The 17,044-nt window shown below is 32.6% G+C and overlaps 4 protein-coding genes across 4 annotated transcripts in view; 2 read left to right on the plus strand and 2 right to left on the minus strand.

The window, feature by feature from the left end:
* LOC125836196 (F-box protein SKIP22-like) overlaps nucleotides 1-10,667 on the plus strand; it is a 218,576-nt gene extending 207,909 nt beyond the window's left edge. Inside the window, exon 2 of the mRNA XM_049515310.1 lies at nucleotides 8,847-10,667. Coding sequence (XP_049371267.1) covers nucleotides 8,858-10,366 — 1,509 coding nt within the window. The 5' untranslated portion in view covers nucleotides 8,847-8,857 and the 3' untranslated portion in view covers nucleotides 10,367-10,667. The remainder of the gene's footprint in view (nucleotides 1-8,846) is intronic.
* LOC125836339 (dof zinc finger protein DOF3.5-like) lies at nucleotides 1,166-2,113 on the minus strand. The gene has a single exon (XM_049515523.1). It carries the CDS (start codon nucleotides 2,111-2,113, stop codon nucleotides 1,166-1,168), a length of 948 nt encoding a protein of 315 aa, XP_049371480.1.
* Nucleotides 5,968-6,939, plus strand: LOC125836330 (dof zinc finger protein DOF3.5-like). Its single transcript, XM_049515515.1, has one exon. The coding sequence runs from the start codon at nucleotides 5,968-5,970 to the stop codon at nucleotides 6,937-6,939; it is 972 nt and encodes a 323-aa protein (XP_049371472.1).
* A 1,734-nt stretch (nucleotides 10,668-12,401) lies between the features above and the next one.
* Nucleotides 12,402-16,763, minus strand: LOC125836295 (uncharacterized). The gene is made up of 10 exons (XM_049515473.1): nucleotides 16,493-16,763; nucleotides 15,054-15,139; nucleotides 14,424-14,490; nucleotides 14,021-14,163; nucleotides 13,851-13,899; nucleotides 13,447-13,584; nucleotides 13,264-13,344; nucleotides 13,001-13,177; nucleotides 12,819-12,905; nucleotides 12,402-12,716 (listed from the first exon to the last, which is right to left on the minus strand). The coding sequence occupies exons 1-10, from the start codon at nucleotides 16,679-16,681 to the stop codon at nucleotides 12,654-12,656; spliced, it is 1,080 nt and encodes a 359-aa protein (XP_049371430.1). The 5' UTR covers nucleotides 16,682-16,763; the 3' UTR covers nucleotides 12,402-12,653.
* Between the last annotated feature and the right edge of the window lie 281 nt (nucleotides 16,764-17,044).

The following is a 17,044-nucleotide window of genomic DNA, read 5'->3' on the forward strand; positions in this document are numbered from 1 at the left end:
TAAGAGGGAAAGAATTCTATACATTCTATCACAATCTTTGACTGTAATTGTTGGCATCATTTAGTTGGCTATTCTATTTAATTCTCTTTTTTGGATTTTTTTGAATTTTCCTTTGAAGTAACTTAAGTATTATTTGCCTTATGGTTATTACCATTTGTGAAGTGATTAATTTTTATGAAATTGTACTTGCAAAAAAAAATAAAAAAATCCTAGAGATTTGTCAAGAATATGATTGTTGTCTAGGAGAGTTTTCTTGGACCATGAAGTCTTTCTTGGATCATGTGTTGCCTTTCAAATCATAAAATTTTAAATATATCTGCATTAATTACTATGAAATGAATTTAAATCAAGTAAAAATAATTTAACTTTAATTTTTTTTAATTATTTGCCTAAAATAACAATTATCAGTCTAATATTCAGACATTACCTATAGTTGGCTTAATCTAGGGGAGAGAAAAAATTTAGGTTTGAATTCACTACGAGATTCCTCGAAAAAGGCTAAGATTAGTATGAGAAAGATATAAAATGTCTCAAAGCAAGCACACACATAAGTCATATGAAACCTGGAAGTATATCACCAATTTAAGAGGAACAAAAAGAAAGATAAGTTGAGTTTGAGATTTATTGGACTTAATCAGATCATCGATATATAGGGTTGGGACGATACTACATCGATTTTAAAAAAATATGTCCAAACACATCATAATATATATGAAGAGAAATCGATAGCTAATTCAATGCATAAAACTATATGTTATAAAAATAAAGTCTTAGTGAAGGTGGAAAGTATACTTTTTGTATATGTTTTTTTTTCTTTTTTATTTTAACTCTATGTTCAATCAATCACCATTATATAAAATAAATATGACGGATTAATAAATCAGACATTAAAAAAGAAAAAAAAACAAGCATTCAAAACAAAACTAAGTGAAAGGGAGTTTAAAAAATACATCCCAAATGTGAAAATCACCAAAAATGCAACATTTATAAACTCTTATGTATATTGAAGTGTTTGTTTCACCAATATATTACAAATTCAGTAAGTATTATACATTATTATTCAGAAAAATATTTTCACCTTTTCTGTACACATGCACTATATTATACATCCAATGTGAAAATTGCATCAAAATAAAGTGATATATGAACCTTATGATTTTTTATTTCAAGGCCTGAAAATATTTCCAAAATTGGACAAGTTGAAAAGGCTCCCATCATTTGCAATATTCGCGCTATGATCATGACTCAGATCTTCTATTGCTAATTTTGGTTCTGGTTCTGGTTCTGGCTCTGACTCTGGTCCTCCGGCTGATAAATTATGACTTGTACTTAGAATATCATTAGGAAATACCATATCATGATGACCATGAGAATTATTAGACCACATCATATCTTCACAAGGCAATGGAGGTAGCTCCATATAATTGTTACCTAATTGATCATGGTTGATAATATTATTGGCATTAACATTATTCATATTTGTATAGTGATCATCATGAACATCACTATGATTCATAATATTTTGCTTTTCATCATGAATCGAACTAAAATAAACACCATCACCAATTAATCGCGATTCTTGACCTAAGTTGCTAGTCATGAACTCCATGTCTATCATGGTTGAAAACTCAAATGATGGAGCGACAAGTACTCCTTCTTGATTAGGCAATAATAAATCATCAGATAGGTCAAGATTCTGATGGTTCTCCGATTCTGATGGCTTGGAATTATCACTATTCAAGAAATTTGAATAGACTAAAGCAAGATCAATAGTTGGACCATGATGGTCCAATGAATTAGTACTATTGGATTGATTATGATCAATATTAGTATGATTTAAACAAACCCCATGTCCCAAATTTCTTGAAATAAGACCATGTTGATGAATTGTACTAGAAGAAGACTTACCTCTTCTACTTTTTCTGCATCCACCACCAATTGGAACATTCCTTAAAGAACCACCTTTAGTCCAATACCTTCTACAACCTTTGCAAAAATACCTAGGTTGTGTCAAACTATAGTTGTTGTAGTAACAAAATTTTGTGTTTGTTGAACCACAACGTGGACATGTTGGTACTAACTCAACATTTGATTTCCATATCCCTCTTTCCATCTAATATTAACACAAAGATTGTTGTTGTTGTGCTTCTTGATCAAGAACTTGTTCCTTTTGAATAATAGCATACATCTCCCTTTGAAGCTACCACCAAATGAAGTTAAAAATCTTGACCATATGACTATATTCTCTTGATATATATATATATATATATATATATATACTCTCCTTTTCAATTTACGTGACATAGTTCGACTCAGCTCAAAGTTCAAGAAAGAAATGAGAACTATTGAAACTTCTGATCTTAAACATATCTTGATAATTCAAAATAGTGTGGTTATAAGATTTTTAAAACTTATTGTATTAAATATGTCAAAACATTAGCATAATCGATCATAGAAGTTTTTCATTAAGGGTAAAATAACAAATCTTAACATATGTAGAGTCAGAATTTAAATTTTAAAGCTATGTTTGGTGCTTGAAAATTACTTGGGAGTTGCTTGGAGATTACATCATTTAGATTTTGCTTCTAGTTTTGAACAAATTATTGTATTATATTTCAAATAAATTATATTATTGCTAAGCATTGGAGAGAGGGATATTGTGCATGATCCAAGAAGCCCATGATCCAAGACAAAAGTACCCAATTTGAGGTTTGATTTTTTAATTTATTTAGGTGTAGTGACATTCCTAATTTCTCATCACACGAGTGCACAAATGTACAATTACACTTTATCTTATAAAAGTCCTATACTTACTTCTCAATCTTCACTATTATAATTAGTTTATTACCTTAGGTTGTTCGTGTTCTTTAAAAATGTAGATAGATGTGTATTAAAAATAGTATATTTTAGAGAATTCAACTAAGGTCAGCAATAATTTTGGAGAATTTAAGCAATATAGTTTATCACTTTTCTTTGTTCATATCAATAGTAATATATAATGTTATTCTCGTAATTTTTTGTCCTACAATTTTGATTATTATATGTTATTTTTTTATATTTTGATTATCTCATTATTTGGCTATTGTTAATATTAATCCTTGTTTCAAAATATGTTATGTAGTGTTTTTCCTATTACTTGCTATGTTTATAACTCCTATTATTGTCCTATGTGTTATTTGAGCTGAGGTTTTCTTCCGAAAACAGTCTATCTACCTTAACGAAGTAAAGGTAAGATCGATGTATATTCTAACCTTCACATATTTCACTTATAAAATTACATTAGATATATCATTATTTGTAGTTTACTACACTATATTATTCATTTTCTGTCCTTTTTACCACTTTACTGTCAGAGTATATTGCAAGGGTAGGTGTGTGGGGGGAGGGGCAATGGGCTCAAATAAAATAACTCCATTTTCTATACTAATATTTCAAATTTTTCTTATTTGAGAATCGTTTGTCCAAAGTATAAAATTAAATGAACATTAATCAATCTAAGCTTAGAAATTCTATTATATTATCTAAAGAAGCAAAATTAGTGTTAATTAATAGATGTGCACTAGATCACATTTCTTTTTTAATACCCTGAATATTTATAAATTAACTAAGACGAAATTAAGATTTAAAGTTTATGATTTTAAATTTGTCATCAAAAATATATATAGCTCAATTTAGTTATTAATTTACAATTACATATACTTATACAAATACAAAATGTATGCAAAAACTATATACTAAATTCGTCTAAACTCGTATCTAATATTGTAGCTCCTCATCGACAGTACACACCCATATAAATATAATTTCCAAAGTCATTAAAAAAGAAGAAGATAAGTTTGGGTTAGGGGGATAATCACAATTAGATGTTCACTAACTATCCAACATGTACTTGCGCATTGATGGCAACAATTACATGAGAATATCAAATTGATGAAACATTTTATCAACATGCAGCTAGCAGTTAAATTCCCAAGATATATATCTGAAAATAATATATATATATATATATATATTATTCAGTACATAAAATATTTTGTATTAGAAGAATTTAGAAAAAGACCTCACTCCAAGAGACCATGTGATATAAACAACTTATTCTAATACAAGCATTAGTGATTGTTTTGACGGTTCAAACTCATAATATATAGATTACACAGAAATAATTTTATCTTTACTCCAAAATTCTTTGATCAAGAGCTTAAAGAAAAAAAAATCTAGCTGCAAACTTATGAGACAAAACTTGTTGCAATAATTTGATCTTTGAGATTAGTTATCTTGAAGCTTGATATGCCTAAACATTTGGGAATTACTGTCCCGTCCATTTTTACTTGTTCAGTTTGAAAATTTTAAAAACTTATTATTATTTTATATTTATTTTATTTTTATTATCAAGTATTTCTCATTTTACAATTTAGTTTTCAACATTTAAATAACTTAAAATAATTAGGAATAATATAATTTTTTAATTTTTTTTAAAAAAATGTGTCAAATCAAGTGTGGATGAAGAGAGTAAATAATTTTAGTTTGGTTTGCATATTGGACCAACTATTTTAAAGTTTAGCCATAGACTTCTTTTTTTTATCTGTGTTCGATAGCTATTTTGAGTTTGATTAATTTAGATTTATTCGTAAAAGTATCATTCTAGGAGATAAAACGTTCTCTATAAAAAATAATTGTGTTTTTAATACTCAAAGTCAAAATTTCTGATTAAAAATAAAGATGATGGTGTTAATTACTTGAATTATTATTGCCTAATAATCATGATAGGGGTATTGTAGATACCACTCCGATACACTTAATCAAAAGTCTCAGATTGATCTCAAAAATGAAAAAAAACATATATATGCTGGTATAAAGTTTACCCTTTAATATGTCATATACAACACACATCTGAACTAGTTAGAACCTCAAATCAGATACTAAAGACTTAGATGAGAAATCGAACAATAAAAAATATGAATAAAAAGTTATTTGAATTTCATTTTTTTAAAACTCCGTTCTAATCAATATTCACATAAATTAAGACGGTGAGATAGTTATTATTATTTATAAACACTTAAATTATTTTTATTTTATTTTTTTTAGAACCCAAGCTTTGTGTCCCTAAAAGCTACTTGAAGTTTTCGAGGACTTTGCTCCCTTTTCAACCAATCATGTTTCTCCACGTGTCACAAACACCCGACACCTCTTCTTCGCCGCCGGGAATGTTAAAGTCTTGTAATTCCGTCAACCTTAACAGCCCTTCTCCATGTGCTCTTTTGACACAATTCTCCATAAAAATAAAAATAAAAAATAAAAAAATACCAAGAATAATTACTCGCGGTTTTCATTTATGTGACACTATTTTCTTATTTGTCAATCTAGAAAAACATTATATTTGAAAACGCAAATTATTAGCTTTAGACTCTCAAAGGTAAAACAAGATGATTACGTACTAGATCTGCTAAACTCAGTACATAACTCTAGTTTAAATTCTATATTTGTATTAAAAGTTTATCAAATACGTAAAAAATAATAATTGAAATTCAGAATCTAATTACTAACTAACATGTTATCCAAGAAAGTAGAATAATAAAATTCAAATGATGGCTCTACCTATGTTTAGACTTCTCATATTACCCTTGATCATGACAAGCTTTTATAGTTGTTTCAATGTTTATGACATGTTTGATACTATAAATTTTAAAAGTCTTATAATCACATAATTATATATTACGATACATTTAAGATCAAAATTTTCAAATATTCTCATTGTTTTCTTGAATTGTTTTTGGGCCGCGTGAGCTAATTAAACCATATCATGTAAATTGAAAAGGAGAGAGTAGATATATATATTTCAAGAAAATATAGTCATAACTCATATGGTCAAGATTTTTTAACTTCAAGGGAGATGTATGCTATTATTCAAAAGGAGCAAATTCTTGATCAAAAAACACAACAACAACAACAATCTTGTGTTAATTTTAGATGGAAAAAGGTATATGGAAATCCAATGTTGAGTTAGTACCAACATGTCCTCGTTGTGGTTCAACAAACACAAAATTTTGTTACTACAACAACTATAGTTTGACACAACCTAGGTATTTTTGCAAAGGTTGTAGAAGGTATTGGACTAAAGGTGGTTCTTTAAGGAATGTTCCAATTGGTGGTGGATGCAGAAAAAGTAGAAGAGGTAAGTCTTCTTCTAGTACAATTCATCAACATGATCTTATTTCAAGAAATTTGGGACATGGGGTTTGTTTAAATCATTCTAATATTGACCATCATAATCAATCCAATAGTAATTCATTGGATCATCATGGGCCAACTATTGATCTTGCTTTAGTCTATTCAAATTTCTTGAATAGTGATAATTTCACTCCATCACAATCGAAGAACCATCAGAATCTTGAATTGTCTGATAATTTATTATTGTCTAATCAAGAAGGAGTACTTGTCGCTCCATCATTTGAGTTTTCAACCATGATAGACATGGAGTTCATGACTAGCAATTTAGGCCAAGAATCACAATTAATTGGCGATGGTGATTGTGATGGTGTTTATTTAAGTGGGATTCATGATGAGAAGCAAAATATAATGAATCGTAGTGATATTCATGATGGTCATTATACAAATATGAATAATGTGAATATTATCAATCATGATCAATTAGGCAACACTTATATGGAGCTACATCCATTGCCTAGTGAAGAGATGATATGGTCTAATTCACATGACCATCATGATCATATGGTATTTCCTAATGATATTCTAAATACAAGTCATAATTCATCAACCGGAGGACTAGAGTTAGAATCAGAGCCAGAACCAGAACCAAAGCCAGAGCCAGAGCCAGAATTAGCAGTACAAGATCCAAGTCATGATCATAGCGCGAATAATGAAAATGATTGGAGCCTTTTCAACTTGTCCAATTTTGGATATATTTTCATGAGGCCTTGATTAGTGAGATCAAAAAGAGGTTTATTGTACTTAATTTTGTTGCAAGTCTTACATTTGATAAATATATATATCTACTATACTAGTGCATGTATGGGAAAAGTGAAAACATTTTTCTCAAGAATAATATAATATATACACGTACTGAATTTGTAATATATATTGGTGAAGGTTGAATTAAGCACTTTCATTTGTACTATTGTGTTTTTTAGTAGATGAAATGTGTTCAGTATAGTGTATTAGAGTAGAACAATAGCTAACAACAGTAGCTTTAATAGCGGCACTACTAAAAAAAATCACTAATTTCCATTGAAAAATATTTAGTGATTACTTTTATTGATATTTTGATTGAATCGATAAGTGAAGAAAAAATAATAGTATTTTCACATTAAAAAATTAGGAAGCTTTCCAGTATTTTAGTGAGAATCTATTTTCATCATGTGTTTTCCCAGTGAGTTGGTTCGATGGAAAATAAATGAAAAAATCATGTTTTTACACACAAATTTCTCATTGATTCACATTAGAAAAGGCCTATGTTTCTAGTAATTTAATGTGATAGGATTAGTGACCCAAGTTCCTTTTTGTTTTATCATTTATTGTTGCAATACGATTATGTCTACGTTGTTGAAGGGTAGATAAATGAAAAATACTTAGTGTTGGCATCTCCATCGTCTACCCAAGAAATTCTCGATTTTAATTTCCAAAATACCTCTTCTAATTTCAAAATGTGATTAATTGAATTCGAAAATTATCTCTTGTTCAAGATTTTGTAGAAAAGTACTACTAGTAGAGAAATGTAGTGATTTTTGTATTCCAATCAACTTTGCTAGAATATAATAGAATAGGTTTCTTGCAAACAAAAAAACTACTAAATTCATGCAAAAAAAGTCAAATATTAAATTCGAATCTAAAAATCTTATTTCGATTTAGATGAAAAGGATGTAGAGCCCGCAACATGGGATAATGATCAAAATGAATACGAAACAAATGATGAATTTGAGCTTTTGGGAATAAGGGCACCATTATTTCTCTTATTAGTTGATGTAAATTTACTACCTCCAAATCCTCAATCCACTAAATTGCAATAATCAAGACATTTTTAGAAAATTATTAATAGAAAACCCTCTTATATTTAACATGTAGTCTCATAATCGGACACTCCTACACTTGTGTTTGGGGTAGTCTCACTAGGTGAGATAATAAGATCAACAATAACAACAATTCTCTATGGATGCGTTTTTTCTCTCCCCCATCCCCCCCGCCTCTCAAAGCATACGTCCCTTTTTGGCCGTTCCCCCTTTTTATGAGTAATGGATCAGTACAAATGAATAAGAAAGGATCACGTCATCGAAGATGACGAATGACGATATCATCATCTACAGATCGAGTCATGAGATCTAAAGTGCAAATACTTAACACCGTGAGTCAAAAAATTCAGATGATATACATAAAAAAATGTTGATCCATCGATGTCGAAAAATCATCTATGTCAATATAAAAAATGAAATTCATCGTTATCTGTGATCGAAACTTCTTTCACCTTAAACAACTACGATCTTTTTCATCGCTTGCCGCGACTAGTCTCTTTGTAGTAGTAATAGCAGGAGGGGTGGGGGGAAGTGGGAACTCTTTTGAAGACGAAACAATTTGGTTGTGAAGATCTATTCAAAACAACCTCCCTATCTTCACAAAGAGAGTAATAAAAATTTGCATATATTCTATCCTCTTCAGACACTCACCGCAAAATTAGTACAAAAAACAAGAAAACATTTTCTAAGAAATTAAATAATTTCTTACTTATTTTTTTTTAGTTCAATATGGAAATAAAAAATATTACTCCCTACAAAAATTTGTATATATCCTAAAGTACATATCTAAGGGTCAAAAAAATCCACCGCCATTGCCATAAGCCATAGCCACCATGAAACTCAGAATCAGATGCATCGAAACCAAAGAAACCATAAAAATCGATGTACAATCTTCATCCTGCACTCTTCAAGAACTCAAAAATCGAATCTCTCAAGCATTACCATCATCATCAACACCAAATTCCGTTTATCTTTCTCTCAATCGAAAGGACGAACTTCAATCTTCTGAAGAAGATACGCTTCAATCGATTGGTATTACCTCAGGTGATCTCATCTTCTTCACTCAAAATCCAATTGGGTTTTCAATTTCAACTGAAACCCATATCCCCAAATTGAAAAAATCGGACACCCAAATCGTCCAAGAATCTGGAACTGTGAAAAAATTGGACACCCAAATTGTTCAAGAATCTGAAACAGTGAAAGAAATGGACACCCAAATCGACCAATCGGAACCCCACGAGACGAAAACTCAAAATTATATACCTGGGGGTGAGGAAATGGAGGAGTTTATGGAGGTAGATGATAATGGAGATTACAGTGATGTGAATTTTACGAAATCGTTTTCTGTACCTGGGTTTTTGAGGAAAGTGTTTACAGAGGAACTAAACGATGACGATGGTAGCCGTGACCATAAGCTGTTGGTGGTTGCTGTTCATGCTGTTTTTGTAGAATCTGGGTTTGTTCTTCTTGACCCTATTACGTTTACTGAAGTTAGTGTATCTCAATTTTTGAAATATTGGTCTTCTGGATCTCGAAGGACACTGTTTTACACCTTACCTGAGGTTATTGATCATGTAAAAGAAGGTAATTGTAATGTGATTCACTGTATTGAGTTAAAGTTTCAGTCTTTAGGGAAGTTCTTTATTGCTCATGGGTCATTATCCGGTGGGGGGTTGGTTTCCACGTTTAGAGTGACGTTAAACGAAGATCAATTGGTTCCGTTTTTGAATGTTGTGTGGGCTAATTGTGGATTGAATGAGGTAGTAGATGGGGATTTTGGAGAGAAGGAAGTGTTTGTGTTTTGGAGGAATGTTAAGGATGGGCTTGTATTGCCATTGTTGATTGATTTGTGTGAAAAGTCTGGTTTGGTGCTTCCACCGTGCTTTACGCGACTTCCGACTGACCTTAAGTTGAAGATTTTGGAATCCCTTCCGGGTGTTGAGATAGCGAAAGTGAGTTGTTTGAGCTCTGAATTGCGATATTTGGGTTCGAGTGATGATTTGTGGAAGAAGAAATATGTGGAGCAGTTTGGTGATGGTGAGATATCGGGAGAAGGGGGGCATTGGAAAGAGAAGTTTGTTAAGTCTTGGGAGAGTAGGAAGAGAAGGAAAGTGATTAATAGAAGAAGAGTGGTTGATGGGTTGCGAATTTTAGGGGGTCGTCATCCATTTCCGGTACCTTGGATGCCACATGTAATCGGTGGAGATTATGATCTTTTCCCTCCACAATTTGATAATACTGGAAATCCGTTAGGGCGGGCACCACCTTCTCGATTGCTCCATCCGTGGTCAAACCATGTACGCCGTTGTCATCTTGGAGGACATAGGAGCAACTTCCCTTGAAGTCTTTAGCAGTAAGCTTTGTAGTTTATGTCTATGATAAGTAGTGCAATAGGTTTCAGTTGCAAGTTTTTGTTAATATGGTACTTTTGGAAGTGATCTTTTTATGTTCCATTTGGAAATTTCAAAACTTTTATCGTATCGAAAAAGAAATGTTCCATTTAGAAATTTCTGGTTTTGGTGTTTGGATAACTCCTAGGCAGTTGTTTTTGTTCTATTTCCTTTTTCTGTTTATGCAAAAACAGTGAATGTAATCTGCTGGCTAGCTCATGTGGTTGAAATGAATCCAGCAAATTATGATTTCCTTTGATTTTTGGTTTGTGTTTTGCCCTTTGAATCTGTGTTCAGTCAGACCTCTCTATAGTAGTCCTTCTCTATAACAACATATCGCTTCCACGGCCAAGTTTTCTTTAAAACCAACTTCTATATAGAGATATTTGACTGTACAAATATTTGTGATGGTTACCGTTTCTTAGGTTGTTCTAGCTAAGAAAGAGTGGGGTTGCGGCTTGCGAGCATGAGCCAAAATTTTGTTTGCTTTGCTCAATTAAGCTATACCTGTACAGTTTATGCATGTAGCAGGTCATGTAGCAAGTTGTCCATAAGGTTTCTTGTAGCAAGTTATGTCAAGTCGGTATAGTTAGACAAGACCTCTCTATAATAGTAATCCTCTCTGTAACAATATTTTACTACAATGGCCAAGTTATACTATACGTGTGATCTAGCTGCATTTCGCTATATCATTCAAAGAATATCCGAACAAACGACTCCCGTTATAGGGAGGTTTGATGGTACTACGGGGCGTCTGACAATATTTTTGAAGAGTTTGTGCAACATAGGTTCTTGGTGGTTGGACGACTTCGTTTGGCTGGTAGATTCATTTTATGTCATGTATTTTGTTGTGTGGGAAGTGTTGAGATGAATCTGCTAGCTCATGTGTGACATGATAGTTCTGGTGTAGTGAGTTGGATTATGTTGCTGTCCTTGCTGTGCCTAAAACAGTTGCATATGATATTGACATCCATAATTTCTGATCTAAGTTAAAGCTAGAAAGAATCTTTTGAGCCGTCTAACGGAAACAGCCTCTCTACCCTTACAAAAGTAGAGATAAGATCTGTGTACATCTTACCCATTTCAGACCTCACTTGTGGGATTACGTTTGTTGTTGTAGTTAAAGCTAGAAAGAAAATGCCTATGCCCAAACAATCTGACCATCCAATCGTAACTTTCTTTAGAAATACCTGAAGTATCAATTTGTTGCGAGTTTCGTACCTAAATTATCATATGTATATTTTTCTAACCTAATCTATCATCAATTACTTATGAAAACACACCTCGAAACTGATTAGATAAATTATCATGTGTATATTTTTCTAACCTAATCTATCATCAATTACTTATGAAAACACACCTCGAAACTGATTAGATAAAGTGTTTGAATACCATCATTCAAAAAAAGGCATAACAACTAAATTTGCCCATAAAAATTTGTTCATATGACAGTTAATTCATTTATTTCAATGTGTGTTCTGACAAAAATGCGAACTTCTAATAGTTAAGGTAGAAAAGTCACAACAAAGTAATACTTCAAAGTGTAATTTTAACCATTATCTTTTAATTTTTAAAATTATTTTTTCAATGAATTCATATAATTATCAAATACGCACCATCAAATACTAGTCAATGTGCATTGAAAAACAAATAGTGATGATAGTTCAAGTAGAAAATGCAAACACCTAATTTAGGTAGACAATTCGCAAAAAAAAAAAGATACTTCATGTGTTTTAGATCATTATCACTATCCAAAAATGACCAAAGCCTAGCATGGTGGAAGGCATGTATTTTGAAATTGCAAAGCAATAGAACTTACAAAACACTCTTGATGCACTAGAATGTCTATGGTTTAACAAGCAAGCACCACGAGCAACGCTCTTCGACTAGACCAAATATTTGGTATCATTGAAGTGACAAAACAACCAAACATGATATTAGTCATCAACAAGAAAGCACAATCGCTGGAAAAGGCAACACTATCTCATGGTCTGCTGAGCTTATTTCTCTGCCCAGTTTTCACATTTAGTGAAAGTGAAACTATCAGAAACCAAACCACATAAGAACTGATAGTGTGTATGGTTTCATCACATTAATATCTACTGAGATTCAGAAAGTTATATTTTAATCCGAGTTCAGTATGCTACTTAAACAAAGATCATAATGACGTTAACATTCAAAAACTCAAGCTCAAACTCACTCAAAGAATAACCACCGATGATGTCTCTCAATACAAAGCTTAAGCGCCAATGTTCTCAATTTCGGCACCTCTGTCCATCCTCTTGACAATACCGGCAATAACCTGAAACATTGGAGTCCAAATCAAGCACTTGCTAAAGCGATAAGATCATTAGTCATAAAGTGATCGATACTGAATGATTTGTGGAGTATCAATGAGTTTTACCTTTCCAGGTCCTAATTCATAGCTTTTCTTTAGCCCTTTTGTTAGGAGAGTTTTCATTGTGGTCTCCCATTGAACTGGTGAAGTCACCTGCATACGTTCAAACATGATGAATCAACATTTCACAGAAGATTGTGTCCAACCATCTTTAATCAACTTAATCTTGTGTACTGTCAGTTTTTTACCTGGCTAGCTAATATTTTCTTAATTGTATCTGGATCTGCATGTGGTTGCGCGTCAACATTTGATATTACTGGTATTCTGGGAGTTCTGATCTCTGTTGCACCCAAAGCAGCTTCTAATCTTGAGACAGCTGGATTCATAAAACTTGTGTGAAAAGCTCCGGCAACAGCTAGACGTACCTGGAACAATTAAATCCAATGTTAAGATGCAAATTAGCAGTTGGCAACAAGACATACATTAGCATTTGGATAGAAAAAGGAAATACCGTCATTCGTGCTTTGAACGATTTTGCTTTTGCTTCTACTGCTTCAATTCCTTTAACACCTCCAGAGACTGCATAATTTCCCTATAAAAAGATAGTGCAACAACAAGACTGGAAAATGCTTAGCCACATGCAATATGTAAATATGGAGTTTATTCTGGTTACAAAGCTTTTGGAGAAACTTACGGGGCATAAGAAATTTGCAATCTGAACTTTGTCGGCTTCATCAACTTCTTCATTAGCTGCATCACACAGTTTCTGAACCTTGTCAGAATCCAGTCCAATTATACTAACCATTGCACTTTTTGCAGCATCAGCAGCATCCTGGACAGAATAGATATTGTCAGCAGGGGCAGAGCTAGTAGCCTGCATGCGGGTTAGGCCGAAGTCCGAACCCAGTCGATTTTGCTCAAACAGTATACTTATGTTAATAAATTCATTAAATATGAATAAATATTAAATTTGGAACCCAGTTATTATCTCTCAAAATCGTCATTATAAAAAGCCGAACCCATAAAGTTGAAATCATAGCTTTGACTCTGATTGTCAGAGTTCCATGCATGACACAAATTTATGATCATTAATATTACCTGCATAGCTTCTCCTCTAAGCTTAACCAGCTTAAGCCCATCCTCAAAACTGGCAAAGGTAATCAGATTAGTGGAAATCCAAATACTTGCATCTTAAAGGATGGGAAGGATAAGAAAGTACATCTAGACATAAGCTACTCCTAAAGCATAATGTTATGAAGGGTAGAAACCTGAAAGCTCCTGTAAATGCCAGAGCAGTGTATTCACCCAAGCTCAGACCACATGTGACGTCAACCGAATCAATTATTTGCTGACCCCCCTCACGAGCACAGAGTATCTCTACCGCAGCTAAGCTAGTGACATAGATAGCTGGCTGGGAACAAGTAAATTATGAGCCAGTCAAAAATGATTGTGTAAGTTATATCCTATTTGTCATCACAAACATCATCTATAACACTTCCTCTGTTTACTGAAAGCAAAACGTGCATGCATTGCAAAACCTTCTGCTGTTCCTTTTGTATATGTGATTTAACGGGATCAATGTGTTTTAGTTATGAACAAGTTGTTTCACATAACTGTAATACCAAAAAAGAGGTGTGATTCAAAAACAAGAAAAAAATGATGAGACGATACCTGGCTTAGAACAGTGGAGTCTAACTTCTCTTTTGGACCATTAATACAAATATCCAAAAGGTCAAACCTGTAAGCAAGGATGAAGAAATATTATCTCTCAAAATCGTCATTAACATAAAAGCGAAAAGCGCAAAAGAGCTCTAAGGTCCGTGGGGACTTTAAGCGCAAAACACAAATAAAGCGTGGGCTTTAATGAAAAAAGGCGCAAAGGGAGAAAAAAGTAAAATGTGTATGTTTAGGCCAAGACTAATAATTATAAACATGAATGAAAAATATATGACCAAAGAAATTGAAAAAAACTTATGATAAAGTTAAATATCAATTGTTTAGTATCACTTCTTCATAAGAGGCTCATTGACAAGGAAAAGTTTGTCTTAGAACTTTGATGATGACACTGAAGCGCACATTAGGCGAGGCGAAGCGCTCAACACGTTTTGAGCCTCGCTTTAGGGCTTAAGCAAGCTCAAAGCGCGCCTTTGATAACACTGCACATCTATCAGTTTCAACTCAATCCAAAAGGTTAGGAATGTGAATTATGAGTAAACATTTTTAAAAATGTTTATGCAAAAGAAGCAATTTTCCAAAGATTGTTGATCAGAGCATTTATAAGACTTGATCCATCATATTTACCCCATGATTTCATTTGCTCTCTTGTATAATTCAGCTGCAGCAGGCACCTTCTGAGCCTCTGCACCCATTCCAACAGCTTGTGCCCCCTGCAGAGGTATAGTGCTGATAAAATAGTTTGCCATGAAATTGGATATCTTGTGATCACAGTGACATGACTATTCTAGAAACTAGTCATACACCGTGATGACCATGAGACCAGATATTCACTAAATTAACCATGAACAGATTGGTTTGAACTATAGCTACTTAAAGGTAGCCAGAGAAGTTGAAGCATTGTGGCGGTAATGCAAAGCTGGAGATACTAACATGATATATTCCTACTCTCAAGCTTCAGTTCTACCTTTTTCTCTGGTTAGGTTACACCATGTTGAAGAAAACATTGTTCAAGCTTTCTTAGGCACAAATACTTATCAAGTATTATGATCATTTTTGAATCAGCAAGAAAACCGATCACCAATTAGACAAAATAACAACTGAATTAGCAGGAATCAAGTAATTAGGTAAAATAACAACTGAATTAGCAGAAATCACACATAGAATGAATTAAAAGCTAGCAAATTTTCCAAACACACTTCTATGTTCAGCACAGCATATTAATTTTTCATAATCTAATGCAATAGGAGAAATATAATCAAGTAATTATCAGCATTCTATTCAGCAGGAAGTAGGAACCAAGTTACTAGACAACTGAATATAGAATTTAAATACACAAAATGAACTCAAAGCTAAAAAGTTTTCAATCCAACTTCGAACCAATTGATGAAATAAAACAGCTATACAGCATAGACCTTTTTCTCCCATTCAAAATCTTATCAAGTAGTTTTCAAAATTTCCACTTCCATAAATTTTGAAGTTGGAACTTGAAACTTGAAAATTTGTGAAGTTATGACTTTTGGAATTTAAATTTGTGTTTGGACATGCATTTTAAATGGAAAAAAAAATTGTATCTTTGTGAGCGCAAGTCCCAAAAAATCCCAAAACCAGGTCTGAGAATTTAAAAACATTTGAAAGATCAGATTTTCAGTATCTGATATAATCAAAGTTTAAATGGCCAAACATATATTCAAAGATATTTTTTCAAAATCCATGGCCAAACTCTAGCTACATAATTAATATAAAATCGCTAATTTTTCAAAATCTAAATGAAGAAAACCGAAATACTTATCAAGTGTAATTATCATAATTTTAATTCAGCAGCAAATAACAATGAAATGAGCTACATAATTCAAAATTTTCAATCAAATTAGCAAATTTTTCTTCTTCTTTTCAAAATCTAATCCAGCAAGAGAATTATGAAATGAAGAAGAACCGATATACTTATAAAGTATAGTAATTATCATTATTTCAATTCAGTAGCAAATAATAATGAAATTACTTAAACAAATAAACTACAGAATTCAATTTTTCTAATCCAGTAGTGGTGATAAATGTGAAATGACCTGGCCAGGGAAGAGAAAAGCATTGGTAGGCTTATAATCAGCGAAGAGAGCATCATCAACGGCGGCAATTCGAGATCCAACGGAAATGCTGCTCATAAAAACCCTAGACTTATCCAATTTCATAGGACAAAATCTTCGAAATCCATTCGAAGAAATGGAAGGAAGAATCAAAGATGATGAGCAGCTCATTGTTGAGTCAGATTGCAAGTTGACGGACGGCGGAGCGAGTCGACTCAGTCGGCGGTCGGGTTAATGGTGGCGGAGGAAAACATGCAATTAGGAGACCATTTATATACTTCTGATGAAACAAATCTAAGCTGCAATGGCGGAGTTAACCAAGTGCTTTAACCAAATAAACATTGATTTTGTAGGTCACTTACTATTTTTTCTAGGGTGGGCATAAACACCGAAAAATCGAAAGGAACCAAATTATTTTGGTAATTTGGTTACGGTATTTCAATTTTCAGTTTGGTATTCGGTATATGGTTTTGTATTTTTCGGTATTTCGATTCGGTTTTCGGTATGTAATTTTTGTGTAATTTGGTATTTCGG

Source organism: Solanum verrucosum, unplaced genomic scaffold (genome assembly GCF_900185275.1).
Source record: "Solanum verrucosum unplaced genomic scaffold, falcon-dt-bn FXZP01000284.1, whole genome shotgun sequence".
In the NCBI taxonomy this organism is placed as follows: Eukaryota; Viridiplantae; Streptophyta; class Magnoliopsida; order Solanales; family Solanaceae; genus Solanum; species Solanum verrucosum.

Coding starts and splice junctions, on each gene's coding strand:
- LOC125836330 (XM_049515515.1), top strand. CDS start 5,968: ATGGAAAAAGGTATATGGAAATCCAATGTTGAGTTAGTACCAACATGT.
- LOC125836295 (XM_049515473.1), bottom strand. CDS start 16,681: ATGAGCTGCTCATCATCTTTGATTCTTCCTTCCATTTCTTCGAATGGA. Junction 13,900..14,020: donor GCATTTACAGGAGCTTTCAG/GTTTCTACCCTT, acceptor TACCTTTGCCAG/TTTTGAGGATGGGCTTAAGC. Junction 13,345..13,446: donor TTGCAAATTTCTTATGCCCC/GTAAGTTTCTCC, acceptor ATCTTTTTATAG/GGAAATTATGCAGTCTCTGG.
- LOC125836339 (XM_049515523.1), bottom strand. CDS start 2,113: ATGGAAAGAGGGATATGGAAATCAAATGTTGAGTTAGTACCAACATGT.